Below are 15,543 nucleotides of genomic sequence, written 5' to 3'. Positions count from 1 at the left end.
CTTTTATCAGCGATTATTTGTTGAAAATGTCTATTTTCGCTAGCGTTTCTTTCTTCCTATCAAAAATTTGTTAAATTACTCTTACATCAATTTAAATTCAGTGGGTATATAAAGGTTATATGTATGTCTTTATAAGTGATGTTGGTGAAATTGCTGGAAGTGGACACTTTTTAAAAAACAAACTGTCCAAGGAAGCAAAATGAAGACAGAGATCCTCTATTGTCCTAGGCCATGTGGCCACCCAACACAAATGTGGCATGAGCTTCAAATGTTAAAAAAATAATGTAGAAATGATATGTTTAACTTGTAAACATAATCACATTTTAAATAAAAATTTAGACTTTTTGAAATACAGGATATGATGCCACTAACATCATGCACATAACAATGCATAGGATGTAGCTTCATTGTATTAATTCCCCAGTCTGAACTTGGTGAAATAGATTAAAAAGGGTAACAAATTGAACTTTTCTTACTTTGATTAAAAATTTGAGTAAAAATTTGCCTGGCAAAACAGCATGAAACTTCTCCAGTGACAAGGTAATTTGCTAACGACGAATGTCGAATGCTAGAGCTTTTTATACCTCAAATAACACGATCAACTTTTTGGCTGGAAAAAAACTTGGATCGCTTGAATTGATTTTGTTTTTGGGCATAACCCTCTGACCATCATGCAGGATACTAACATCTTCAAATGGTTCAAGGGACCTCTGACATTTAATCCTCAATGACCTCAACAGGTTTCACATGGTGTATTTTTGGATTCAAGCTATTTCCAGAGTCAGGGAATAATAAAACTCAAAAAAAAAAATCAACTCAAAAACTTAAAGATTAGTGGAAAACATAACTCGAACCTTATAAAATTGTTGCAACTTGTATTTTTAGCGAAAATTCATCAGAAAAACACAATTCTAGTAAATATGCCTTTAATATGAACCACACCAAATGAACTGTCATTTCTGTAATTCCAAATATTGCAAAATCAACACATTTATGGCATTGTATGCATACAAAAAATACACGCAATCCAGAAAGACAACATCTATTTTTGACTTCAAAATGGGTACAAATGTATATTTCCTGCAAAGTGCCAAGTTGCAAAGATTTCCTAAATTTGGCAATTTTGATGATATTTCTGAAAAATCACCTCAAAACATCCATTTTGCAGCATCATATCTCCCATATTTCAATGGTACTGAGATAAAACAATCTAAATATGAATTTCAGGGATCGGCTGAACAGTTTGGTGCCCAATATCGGTTTACCTATGAGTACACCCAAAATGAAGAAACCCCATATGATCTATCATTTATGTCATTTTAGCTCACAATCTAAAAGCAATGGCACAGCCTATTTTTCAGTGATCGGGAGGATGTGATATTGACTTAAGATTCTGAAACATAAAGCTGACAATTGAACACTTTTTCTTGCCACGAAAGCTTACAATCTAAAATCTTAAAATCTGAGAGGAAAGAAATGAGTTGGAATTAACAGACTGGCTGGGGAAGAGGGAACAATATGCAGCAGAAATACAGAACATGTTAAGAGCTGTTTCATGTACAGAACAGGATTTTAATCCAGTTTGTTCCTACCTGTGTTGGTTACATCTGGAGAAATAATAATATTCGTTTGATGAACTCACAAATAAAGAGTTACATTTATAATCAGCTGTTAGAGAAAAAATAACTGATTTATTAAACAACCACTGCAGTTTGGAGCATTTATATAATAGTGTGGATTCCCTATTTAATAGTTAAGGCTTTAGTGAATATGGAAGGAAAGAGCAGATTAGAAGCAGAAATATGTTGGAATCATAAGAAAGAAAAAGCATCAGACCAACCTGCTCTACATTGTAACAGACATTCCTGTAAGTCCAACCCTAGAAATTTCTTACTATGAAACATTTCCCAGAAACAGAGGATTTAGCAATAATGTACTGACCTGATTTGTTCCTATCAGAATGGCACCGGCTACTGACTGGGAGGTGTTAAACTTGTCTCCTTTTATTTACTAGATGCACCAACTTACACAGTCACTAAGTCTATGGAGAAATCTGCTGAGGCCTATTGAGGCTGGAATAATAAGGTCCATAGAGTAAAGCCAATGTCAAAGTCAAAATTAAAATAAAACTTCCTATAACTTTATTATACATATAGAGTAATACTAGAATTATCTAAGCCTATAAAACACATTACATACTGAGTGAGTTACTCACTAAAATTTTTCTGTTTTAGAAATAACTTTTAATTTACAATCTTTTGTATTTTTTCTGTGTAAATACACATTTAAGAAATGTATTTCATTTCACTCATGTAAATTAAGTACGTCAGGGATATGGAAGATAGCTCATAGTACAAGTTGATCCAGGGACTGGTCCCATTGCCATTTTGGAATCAGGAAGGAATTTTTCACCCTCTAAGGCAAATTGGAGAGGCTTCAGATGGGGTTTTTTTCGCCTTCCTCTGGATCAACTAGCAGTTAGGCAGGTTAAAAGGTTACACTTGATGGACGCGTGTTTTTTTTCAACCTAACTTACTATGTTACTATGTCTCCCTATTTAGAACGACTTTTGCCCTAGTGTTTTCAGCAACATTGCGAGTCAGTGAGCTGGTCCCACCTAGCAAACTCAAAAATTGGGGTTTGTTATTGAGGGATGTTCTATGTCATAAAGTTAAGATTCGCTTGTGCGTTAGGAGGTCAAAGACAGACATCTTAGGGCAGAGGTATTGGATTCCTGTAAGAGCCATAGGAGGCCCGGCCTGCCCATTTACCATAGTGTCTGAATTTTCAGTAATTAGGTTCCCTGGTGACCATTTTCTATCACACCTAGATTTTTCCTCATTGACCCATTTTTAATTTGAGTCCATATTTAAGCACAGCTTAAGTAATATTTTGGTTTAAATCAAGCTGAAATTGAGACTCATTCATTACGTATAGATGCAGCAACTGAGTCGAGCTTGAGAGAGCTCAAAGACAATCAAATAAAAAGGTTGAGTTGCTAGAAATCAGCCTGTTTTCACAACTTATATTGTCCAGATTTACTGATGTTTTTATTACTTCCAGGACCTCCAACAGCGACGATTTGGCTGGTTAGCCACTCCTATATTTGGCAGGGGTACATTTTCAATGGCTGGGAGTGGGGACTTACGGTGGCTATAGGTATTACTAGAAGTTGTGGCAATCAGTAGATTCATCCCCCCTAGGTCTAGGTAGCGGAGCTTTTGGCTCTGATAATGTCTGATATTGGTAGGTTTATAGCCTTTATCTCAGAGATTATCATGTTGTGGTCGGAAATAATTCCTAGGTTATGCTGGTATGAGTGAGAGGGCCAGGCACCTTTTTAATACAAGGACCTCCCATTTTGTTTGGGACACAGGGGAATCATAGTCTGGCACAGGCAGTTGGAGAGTATTAATCAGGGCCTCATGTTACGGGATTGTGTTCATTTAAATGATATTGGCCTGGACATTCTTCTTTCAGGTTTACAGGATGGAATAGGAGAGGCTTTTTTACATTTGGGTGGGGGTCAGAGTTGCGTGTTGGTTTACAGGAACTCCTCCATGGTGGGGTAAAAAGTGTGTCCTTGCCATTTGTTATAGATGCTGTATTGGCTTAACTCACATGGTGGCTGGCATTTGGTAAATTGATGTGTGGTGACGTAATGGCAAGTTCTGGTTTACGGGAAGAATAATAACATGTTCAAATAAAAAGCTGAGGCTGACCCTCATCCATCAAAAGGAAGCTTTTGTCTCTGGGTGGTTCTTTATGGTATGGTTATTAATGGTTAAGAAGTAGTATGTTGCACATAAATCACGCATTTCTCCTCATAGTCTGCATAAGGCAGTCAGCAACCAAGAGAATGAACACATAATACTAAGGTAACAAGTGTATAAGGAGAAATAGTGGTAAGAACAGTGAGAGTGTATAAGCAGCTATTGATTGGACACAGTAAAGCAACAGGCAAGACTCTGCATACATATGTAAAATAACTACTGCACATTCACTTGTGACCCAGGAATCTATGTCCATGATGTCCTGAAAGTAGACAGGAGCTGAATAGATGGAACAAAAGATCTTTTGTTGTCTGTCTGTCCACCTATAGGAAGAAGTGTTGTATCAAATCTTCAAATGCAAGAGACCTTTAAGCCAGAAATGAGCTTCAAGACCACTTTGCCTTCTACACAGTGATGTATGTGGTTCTATGTCCATACAGGAGTAGTGATGGGTGAATTTATTCACCAGGTGTGAATTTGCGGTGAATTCCAGCTAATTGCCGCCGGCAAATAAATTTGAGAAACCGCAAAATTCTGCGAAAATTCACCGGCGTAAAAAAAATGGACGCAGGCGAACGTGAACCAGCGTCCAAAAAACGTACACATGAGACGCGGGTGCCATTTCGCAAATTTTTCTCCGTTTCGCAAATTTTGCAAGAAATTCGCGAATTTTTCAAAAATCCAAATTCGCCCATCACTACACAGGAGGTAACAGATATAGTGACTTTTACAGATAACCATACAATATACACAGTCATTTATCTAATGAAAAATAAATAAGCAGGAATATGTGATAAACTGTATGACTGTGTGACAGGGAAGTAACAAGTTGGAGTGAATTAATTTTGTTTTGAGGTGATAATTGAGGTGAATTCACTGGACACAGAGTGTCTTAAAACAACATGAGATAGAGCATCAGAAGTTATATATATATATACACCAGAACAGAATGGATTGGCTAAAAAGAAAAATAATCAGATGTATGAGGACTGACTCCAGACTATTTGAGAAATACTGGGGTGAAGCAGAAATAACAGCTACTTACTGTACCTACAAAACAGTTTGTACTGTGAAATGGACAATAAATCTATATGAACTGTGACATGGTGAGAAACCAGGTCTGAAACCATGAGACTATATGAGCGTAAAGTCTTTGTTTACATTTCAGAAGAGATAAGCAGTAAGCTATAAAATGTACTAATATATCTTCAAATAGTTGAAAGTATATTAGTTGTGTATGGTAAAAATGCCTAAGGATATAGAATTCTGTATCTAAAGGAAGACAAGGAGGTGACAACAGGGTTATATTTATTGAAGGATTAAGAGATGATGCAATGACTTCACTTGAACTAAGAACAGAACTAAACAGGTAACATGTACATCACCAGAACAAACGATTGAGACACTGAATTAAATGCCACAGATAACAGAGCAGAAACAACCAAACCCTGACACAGAATAAATACAACTTGCATACTGTATGTTTTGAAGACATTTCTCAACTTTCAAAAGAGGAAGCTAATAAATGGATAAAGACTGCTGAAGAGGAAATTAAATTCAGCTTTGTGGGTTTTTATGAATCCAAGAAAAAAACACAGAAAAAATCATAAATGTGAATATATTTCTTACACAGAGAGTCGACAGAAGACATTTTGCAGGATGAAAAAAAAGATGTCAGTTTTCTTCTTAACCAAAGTCACAAAATACACAAAAAGTAATGAATAACACAAAACCAATGAAACGACTGTTTCCCTTTTAAGTTAAGTTAACTTTTCAATTGGTCTTCATTATTTATTTTGTATAGTTTTTTAATTATTTGCCTTCACCTTCTTTATTCTAAAAGGTAATTTAAAGGTGAACAACCCCTTTAACCAAGCCATAGTAAAACCTTTTTAGATTCAGGATACAAAGAATCACATTTACATTGTTACAGTTGCAAGATCTAACATGGCTACAGCAGTGGGATATTTCTGCAGAAAGTAAACATATTTCAAAGTAATACACAATGTTTACTTGCTTTGGTTAGCTGTACTAAAACACCTCTCCCAACAAAAATCAATACTTGACATTTTAGATCATGACAATTAAGCAGAATTAATACAGAGTGAGATACAGCACTTTATTCACAGTTGCCCCTTGGTTGTAGGATTGTGGGTTTTTTTCAAACAGCAAAGTTAAGGTAAAATTGACCCACAGAAATGGAAGTGCTAATAATTAGATTATAAAAGAGCTCAGTTTAATTAAAAAAAATTGTTAGGTTTACTTGTCCTTTAATTTAAATCTAGAGGCTGGCACAATTTAAATGTATAGTCTTATAGAGAATAGAATGTCAACTCTCACTGTGAAACATGAATATATGCAGATGAAACAAACTTATAATTACTAATGACATTTTGCTTTATTGACAATATACTGAGTAATAGAATTAGTCAAAATCCTGGTCTACATTTGGTAAAATATCCATTATTGTAAAATTTTTCCAAGAGCATTTTTCATATCTGTACTTCTCAAGCTGTAAATCATTGGGTTAATAAAAGGAGTCACTACTGTGTATAAAAGTGAAAGAAGTTTTCCAATGGTCTGTGACTGGTTTCTACTGGGAACCACATAAGTAACAATGAGACTCCCATAAAATATGGAGACCACAGCCAAGTGGGAGCTGCAGGTGGAGAAGGCTTTTTGTCTCCCAATATTGGACGTTATCTTTAGGATTTCATGGGCAATACAGATATAGGATCCAATGATGACCATGAAGGGGATAAGTAACACAGGGAAAGATAATGAGATCATCAATATCTGAGCTAATGAGGTGTCTGAGCAGGAAAGTTCTAGAAGAGGAAAATAATCACAGAAGAAATGGTTGATGGTATTTTGGTTGCAGAACTCTTGTGTAGCTGCAGTAATTACAGTAACTGATATGAGGCTAAGGGCAAGCAGCCATGACATGAGAATTAATTTAACACAAAATCTGTGGTTCATTATTGAAGAATAACACAGAGGATTGCAGATGGCCAGATATCTGTCATAGGACATCACAGTTAGAAGGAGACACTGTAAAGATTCAGTGGCAGCAAATATATAAAGTTGTACAATACAGCCAATAAGGGATATTTTAGCTCCTTCATTAATCACAGTTTTGAGCAGGGTGGGGACAATAAGCATGGACTGCAGGAGATCAGATAAGGAGAGTTGTTGGAGAAAGAAGAACATGGGAGAATGAAGATTTCGGCTAATTGTTACCAATACTATGACAAGGATATTTCCATAGATGGTCAATATGTGAATGAAAAGAATCAAAGAAAAAATCAGTATCTTGAAATTGTTGAGATGTTGAAATCCCAAAAGGAAAATCTCTTTGACCATTGAGTGATTGTTCATTTGCATTGCCTAGGAGGGAAAAAGTATATATGTATTAAAGGACAAGGAAAGGCAAAAAAATAAAATCCTATTTTTACTTTCTTTAATGAAAAAGAAACCTATCTCCAATATACTTTAATTAAAAAATGTGTACCATTTTTATAAGAAACCTGACTGTATGCAGTGAAATTCCCCCTTCATTTACTGCTGTGGATAGGAATTGTCAGACGGTCCCTAACTGCTGAGCAGGGAAACAATCATACTTATGAGCAGCAGGGGGAGCCCCCGCCTTACTTCCCAGCCATGCCGAACTCAAGCAGCTTTGTTTATGACAATCCCTAAGCAGCCCAGACCACACTGAGCATGTGCAGGGTCAGGGTCAGGGTCAGGCAAAGATGTTTAACAATGTTACAAGATGACAGCCCCCTGTTTCCAACTTTGAAAGCATAAACCATTTGTTTGATTAGGCTTGTGGTGCAGTAAGTTCATGCTTATGTTTGGTATACAAAACACAGCATTTCTAGCCTTATTCTATTTTAGACTTTCCTTGTCCTTTAAGGTTTACAATTTACCAATCAAACTCCAGTTAATAGAAATAAATATTTTCTTGGAATTATATGCATCTGGAACAAATTACATTTTCACTTCCTCACTGTATTATCTATCAACATTTTACTAATTCTATTAATTATAGTCATGGAGTTGTGTTATTTTACTGGGTGACATTCAAGGAGAAGTTTAAATGAACAAAGCATGTTATTGATAGAAATACAAAAAGGGGGGGGGGTTGTGGGAGCACTTCTAAGGCTAAGCAATTGATAGATCTGCTACAAACACCTTTTCAGCTGTTCTTTGTTATTTCCATGGTCTTTGAATTATTAATCTTACTATTCTGCTGGTCTCCAACCTGGAAACTGGTTGCCATGGTCACTGACTAATAACAAAAGCTATTGACTTGTGAAACTTCAGTTATTTTCTTGTTGTTATTGCTGATCTTTCTTTCCAGGCCCTCAGCTATTCATCCCATTCATTTGTTAGAGTACAAGTCCTCTGTAAAACCTACAGATTACAATGCAGGTATAGTGTTCAAGGCAACCCCATCAAGTTTCACTCAAAAGGGGCACATTTATTTACCTGCACATTTTCATGTTGAAAGTCTCTGACACGCTTCGTGCAACCATGTTTGTGACAAATAAACATATTCATCAAAATGCCCAATAGCGTCTCATCAAAAGAATATTGACGTGCTTTTATCAGTGATATTTTTTTAGTGTAAACACTTCATAAAGTATTTTCTCTAGAATGACTTTCATCCTAGTGCAACTTCCTTAATTTCATTACACTTACATCAATTTAAATTCAGTGGGTAAATAATGATCATATGGATGTATTTATTACTGATATTGATGAAATTGCTGGAAGTGGTCACTTCTTATTAAAAATGTCCAAGGAAGCAAAATGAAGACAGAGATCTTCTATTGTCCTAAGCCATGAGCCCACCCTAAAACACATGTATGAGCTTTAAATGCTAAAGCAGAAATAAGATAATTTATAAACATACTCCCACTTTTTTCCACATATAAATCCAGTTTTTTTGACTTTTCAAGTTTAGAAAGTCAAAACAGTCACCAAGTGACAGCACTGATGAGTATAATGTGAGATTAAGGCATCCTGCTGTCTCATGTAAATTTGCAGATGTGAACAAGTAATTCACATGCAGCTTATATAGGGGGGCACATTAACTAAACTCAGACGACAGCCACTCACAGACCCACTATGACCTTATCTAAATGACTAGAGACTGCCCATATTAACCATGCTGCAGAGATTCAAGCTAAAATAATTAAGCAAAATGACAGTATTCTAGATCAGTCATTCTCTTTAGCTAATGTCCCACCAAAAAAACAACAAGCCCATAAATCTGCTGCAACCTGCTATAATTGCAATGGCCCTTATCCCCACCAGCAAAACTGTCCAGCAACTGTGGAGAACATAATTATTTTGTAAAAGTATACAGATCAGCTCCAAAACAATAGTTACTTGTACCTACTAAAGCATCTCCAGGAAAGAGAATAAGCTCAGTGGCCCAGTGGGAGCTGAAGATACAGGCAGCATATACTGTACTTATTCTCACTTACTGAAAATAATTCTTGTCATGTACATACAATTGCTAATCCATGGCAGATAATTATAATAAATGGCAACCTTGATGAGGCTCTTATTGATACAGGGGCATCAGTCAAATCGCTTACCAAAACTTTACAGGCAAACCCGCATTGCAAAATACTGAGCTGAAAATATTTCCTTATGGCTCATCACTAGGGATGTAGCGAACGTCGGAAAAAAAGTTCGCGAACATATTCGCGAACTTGCGTCAAAAATGCGAACGGTTCGCGAACGTCGCGAACCCCATAGACTTCAATGGGAAGGCGAATTTTAAAAGCTAGAAAAGACATTTCTGGCCAGAAAAATGATTTTAAAGTTGTTTAAAGGGTGCAACGACCTGGACAGTGCCATGCCAGAGGGGGATCAAGGGCAAAAATGTTTCTAAAAAATCCATTGTTGACACAGCGCTGCGTTTTGTGCTGTAAAGGGCAGAAATCACACTACATTTCTAAACCTGTGTAATAAAATGCTTTAAAACGTCCGGCGTCTACATGCCAATCAAGTCGTGTAAAAGTTACAGCCTGTTCACACGCAAAGACGAAACGCGGTGCTTACTGCAACGCAAAAAGACGCAAAGAGCTTTAATGAATGATACCGTCAAGTGAGCAAATAATAGTTTTTAATTACTAGTTGCTTGTCACCTCCAGGATGTTCGTCCTGTTGGTGGCAATATTTCTGTAGTGGTGTGTTTAGCAGTCACCGTGCTTGTGCGCACGTGCACGGTCAGGCAAAGGTAATTCAATGTACAGTGAAGTGAACCAAAAAACACTGATTCTGCAGTGTGGGCCCAGTTTTGGTCTACTTTATTGATCACCTGCGGTGACCATAAAAGATGCGATTTTGCCACTGTTGCAGAACCCTGAAAAATTAGGCATGTGTACTTTCCTGAAAAATTATGTTTTTTTTGTCGCAGCCACTGAACCAGAAGTCCAGAAACAATATGCCATATAAATGCTGAAAATATTAATTTTTTTTTGTGGCAGCCACTGCAGCACAGAGGCCAGAAAAAATATGCCATATAAATGCAAACAATATTAATTTTTTTTTGTCGCAGCCACTGCAGCACAGAGGCCAGAAAAAATATGCCATATAAATGCAAACAATATTAATTTTTTTTTGTGGCAGCCACTGCAGCACAGAGGCCAGAAAAAATATGCCATATAAATGCAAACAATATTAATTTTTTTTTGTCGCAGCCACTGCAGCACAGAGGCCAGAAAAAATATGCCATATAAATGCAAACAATATTAATTTTTTTTTGGTCGCAGCCACTGAAGCACAGAGGCCAGAAAAAATATGCCATATAAATGCTGAAAATATTCAATTTTTTTGGTCGCAGCCACTGAAGCACAGAGGCCAGGAAAAATATGCCATATAAATGCAAACAATATTAATTTTTTTTTTTGTCGCAGCCACTGCAGCACAGAGGCCAGAAAAAATATGCCATATAAATGCAAACAATATTAATTTTTTTTTGGTCGCAGCCACTGAAGCACAGAGGCCAGAAAAAATATGCCATATAAATGCTGAAAATATTCAATTTTTTTGGTCGCAGCCACTGAAGCACAGAGGCCAGGAAAAATATGCCATATAAATGCTGAAAATATTCTGTTTTTTTGGTCGCAGCCACTGAAGCACAGAGGCCAGGAAAAATATGCCATATAAATGCTGAAAATATTCTGTTTTTTTAGTCGCAGCCACTGAAGCACAGAGGCCAGAAAAAATATGCCATATAAATGCTGAAAATATTCATTTTTTTGTCACAGCCACTGAAGCACAGAGGCCAGAAAAAATATGCCATATAAATGCTGAAAATATTCATTTATTTTTGTCGCAGCCACTGAAGCACAGAGGCCAGAAAAACTCAGGATTTACCTGGATTCAAATTAAACCAGTAGGGTTTGCACCCTAGTTTGTAACGGTGGTGGAGGGAGGAGGACGCTAAAGGACAGCTGTATGTGGAGTCATGAGGCGTGCAGAGAAGGACAGCTGCATGGGGAGTCAGAATCAGAAACTCAGAACAAGTCTTCCGGCGTGCAGTAACCCTCCGAGATCCACCCCTCATTCATTTTAATAAAGGTCAGGTAATCCACACTTTTGTGACCTAGGCGAGTTCTCTTCTCAGTTACAATCCCTCCTGCTGCACTGAAGGTCCTTTCTGAGAGGACACTTGAGGCGGGGCAAGACAAGAGGTTCATGGCAAATTGTGACAGCTCTGGCCACAGATCAAGCCTGCGCACCCAGTAGTCCAGGGGTTCATCGCTCCTCAGAGTGTCGATATCTGCAGTTAATGCCAGGTAGTCCGCTACCTGCCGGTCGAGGCGTTCTTTGAGGGTGGATCCAGAAGGGTTCTGCCGCTGCCTTGGACAAAAAAACATTTGCATGTCTGACGTTACAGAGTGGCCAAAGTGCTTTGTCCTTGCAGGTGCGCTCGTGGCAGGATTACTGGCACCTCTGCCCCTGGAATGTTGATGAGTTCCTGAAGTGACATCACCCTTAAAAGCATTGTACAACATGTTTTGCAGGCTGGTTTGTAAATGCAGCATCCTTTCAGACTTGTGGTATGTTGGTAACATTTCTGCCACTTTATGCTTGTACCGAGGGTCTAGTAGAGTCGCGACCCAGTACAGGTCCTTCTCCTTAAGCCTCTTGATACGGGGGTCCTTCAACAGGCATGACAGCATGAAAGACCCCATTCTCACAAGGTTGGATGCAGAGGTATCCATCTCCGCTTCCTCGTTATCAAGGACTGCATCATCCACGGTCTCCTCCCCCCAGCCACGTACAAGACCAGGGGTCCCCAAAAGGTCACCACCAGCCCCCTGGGAAGCCTGCTCCTGTTGGTCCTCCTCCTCCACAAAGCCACCTTCCTCCTCTGACTCCACTTCTGACACCTCTCCCTGCGTTGCAGCAGGTGCCTGGGTTCGTTCTGGTGATTCCGACCAGAAATTGTGCGCTTCCTGCTCCTCGTCACGCTGGTCTACAGCCTCATCTGTCACTCGTCGCACGGCACGCTCCAGGAAGAAAGCAAAGGGTATTAGGTCACTGATGGTGCCTTCGGTGCGACTGACCATATTTGTAACCTCTTCAAAAGGGCGCATGAGCCTGCAGGCATCGCGCATAAGCACCCAGTAACGGGGGAAAAAAATCCCCAGCTCTGCAGATCCAGTCCTACCACCCAGTTCAAACAGGTATTCGTTGACGGCTCTTTGTTGTTGCAGCAGACGTTCCAACATGAGGAGCGTTGAATTCCAGCGAGTCTGGCTGTCGCAAATCAAACGCCTGACTGGCATGTTGTACCGCTGCTGAATGTCAGCAAGGCGTGCCATGGCTGTATAGGAACGTCTGAAATGGGCCGACACCTTCCTGGACTGCCTGAGAACGTCCTGGAATCCTGGGTACTTGGAGACAAAACGTTGGACTATTAAATTCAGAACATGTGCCATGCAGGGCACATGTGTTAAATTGCCCAGTCTCAGTGCTGCCAACAGATTGCTTCCATTGTCACACACCACTTTTCCGATCTTCAGTTGGTGTGGGGTCAGCCACCGATCGGCCTGTGACTGCAGAGATGACAGGAGTACAGATCCGGGAAGGTTTTTGCTTTCCAGGCACGTCATCCCCAAGACAGCATGACAACGGCGTACCTGGCACGTCGAATAGCCTAGGGGGAGCTGGGGGTGCACAGGTGTGGAGGAGGAGGAGGACCCAGCAGCAGAGGACAAAGAAGAGGAAGAAGACGAGGTAGAGAGCAAAGGAGGAGTAGAGGTGGTGGCAGAACCGCGTGCAATCCGTGGCGGTGACACCAACTCCACTGTCGTTGTTGAGCCACACATTTCCTGCTTCCCAGCCATGACCAAGTTCACCCAGTGGGCAGTGTAGGTGACATACCTGCCCTGACCATGCTTGGAGGACCATGCGTCAGTAGTCATATGGACCTTTGGCCCAACACTAAGTGACAGAGATGCGGTGACTTGGCTCTGCACATGGTGGTACAGGTGTGGTATTCCCTTTTTAGAAAAAAAATTGCGGCTGGGTACCTTCCACTGCGGTGTCCCAATTGCTACAAATTTGCGGAAGGCCTCAGAGTCCACCAGCTGGTATGGTAAAAGCTGGCGGGCTAAGAGTGCAGACAAGCCAGCTGTCAGACGCCGGGCAAGGGGGTGACTCGCAGACATTGGCTTCTTACGCTCAAACATGGCCCTCACAGAAACTTGGCTGGGGGCAGATGACTGGGAATGGGAACTGGTGGTCAAGGTGGAAGGCGGAGTGGAGGGTGGTTCAGACGGGTCAAGGACAGCAGAGGTAGAGCAGTAAGATGCTGGACCAGAAGGAGGGTGGCTTTTAGTTTGCCTGTTGCCTTTGAGGTGTTGCTCCCAAAGTGCTTTGTGCTTGCCGTTCATGTGCCTTCGCATAGAAGTTGTACCTATGTGGCTGTTGGGCTTCCCAAGACTCAGTTTCTGACTGCACTCATTGCAAATTACAACGCTTTTGTCAGAGGCACACACATTAAAAAATCCCACACTGCTGACCTTTTTGAGGCTGGCAATCTGGGGGTAAAAGTAGAAGTCGGCGGCGTTGGCGGCAATGGCGGGTGCGTTGGCCGGCTGACCACAGGTGCCGATACATGTTGTTGCCCTACTGTTCCCTGCGAGCTGTCCTCCCTGCTTCTTCTAAGTCTTATTCTCCTCCTGCCTCTCTGACTCTCCGTCTCTCCATCTGAACTATCCTCCTCTTGCTCTCTTCTACTGGGCACCCACAAAACATCAATCTCCTCATCATCATTCTCCTCAGATGCATCAATTTCTTCTAACAGCTCACAGAAGGAAGCAGCAGCGGGGACCTCCTCGTCATCACTCATTATGTCCATCTCTGTTGTGTTCTCTGCCAGAATTAAATCTGGTGTAACGTCCTCATCTCCTTCATCTTCTTCTGCCAATAATGGTTGCGCATCACTCAGTTCAAGAAACTCATGTGAAAATAACTCCTCTGACTCCAGTGAAGAAGGGGCGCCGGTGGTGGAGGAAGTGTTACGTGGGGTGCCCATAGCAGTGGAGGATGAGGATGTTGTGGTAAAGTTAGAAACGGTAGAGGATGGGGTGTGCTGTGTAAGCCAGTCAACTACCTCTTCAGCATTTTGGGAGTTCAGGGTCATTGCCTTTTTAAAACTGGGCAATTTCCTAGGGCCACAGGATAGCATAGCAGCACGGCCCCTAGTGCCTCTGCGTGGCGGCCTGCCTTTGCCTGGCATTATTTTTAAAACAAAAACAACAACAACTCAGGTGGTGTTTCTGGAGACGGTATTATTATTGATATTTAGACAGAATGTGAACAAGCTCACAGAGCTAGATGGGAGTTGTTTGAAAATGAAGAAGAAGAAGAACACACTGGGCAAACAAGGCCTACAAGGTCAACGTATACACTACTACAGCAGTGGATACGGAATATATTATTGCTGCCTGAAAAACGTCACTCGGGTGGTGTTTCTAGAGACGGTATTATTATTGATATTTAGACAGAATGTGAACAAGCTCACACAGCTAAGTGGCAGTGGTTTGAAAATGAAGAAGAAGAAGAACACACTGGGCAAACAAGGCCTACAAGGTCAACGTATACACTACTACAGCAGTGGATACGGAATATATTATTGCTGCCTGAAAAACGTCACTCGGGTGGTGTTTCTAGAGACGGTATTATTATTGATATTTAGACAGAATGTGAACAAGCTCACACAGCTAAGTGGCAGTGGTTTGAAAATGAAGAAGAAGAAGAACACACTGGGCAAACAAGGCCTACAAGGTCAACGTATACACTACTACAGCAGTGGATACGGAATATATTATTGCTGCCTGAAAAACGTCACTCGGGTGGTGTTTCTAGAGACGGTATTATTATTGTTATTTAGACAAAATGTGAACAAGCTCACACAGCTAGATGGGAGTTGTTTGAAAATGAAGAAGAAGAAGAACACACTGGGCAAACAAGGCCTACGAGGTCAACGTATACACTACTACAGCAGTGGATACGGAATATATTATTGCTGCCTGAAAAACGTCACTCGGGTGGTGTTTCTAGAGACGGTATTATTATTGATATTTAGACAGAATGTGAACAAGCTCACACAGCTAAGTGGCAGTGGTTTGAAAATGAAGAACACACTGGGCAAATAATGCCTACAAGGTCAACGTATACACTACAGCAGTGGTGGATACGGAATATATTATTGCTGCTTGAAAAACGTCACTCA

The 15,543-nt window shown here is 40.2% G+C and overlaps 1 protein-coding gene across 1 annotated transcript; it reads right to left on the bottom strand.

Annotated features, from left to right (window-relative positions):
- Nucleotides 1-6,236: 6,236 nt before the first annotated feature.
- Nucleotides 6,237-7,136, bottom strand: LOC121401320 (olfactory receptor 11L1-like). The gene has a single exon (XM_041585706.1). It carries the CDS (start codon nt 7,134-7,136, stop codon nt 6,237-6,239), a length of 900 nt encoding a protein of 299 aa, XP_041441640.1.
- Between the last annotated feature and the right edge of the window lie 8,407 nt (nt 7,137-15,543).

The sequence above is a fragment of the Xenopus laevis genome, chromosome 3L (genome assembly GCF_017654675.1).
Source record: "Xenopus laevis strain J_2021 chromosome 3L, Xenopus_laevis_v10.1, whole genome shotgun sequence".
NCBI classification, from domain to species: Eukaryota; Metazoa; Chordata; class Amphibia; order Anura; family Pipidae; genus Xenopus; species Xenopus laevis.
Note: the sequence above shows the minus strand (reverse complement) of the source record. Positions and strands in the feature narration are given on the sequence as shown.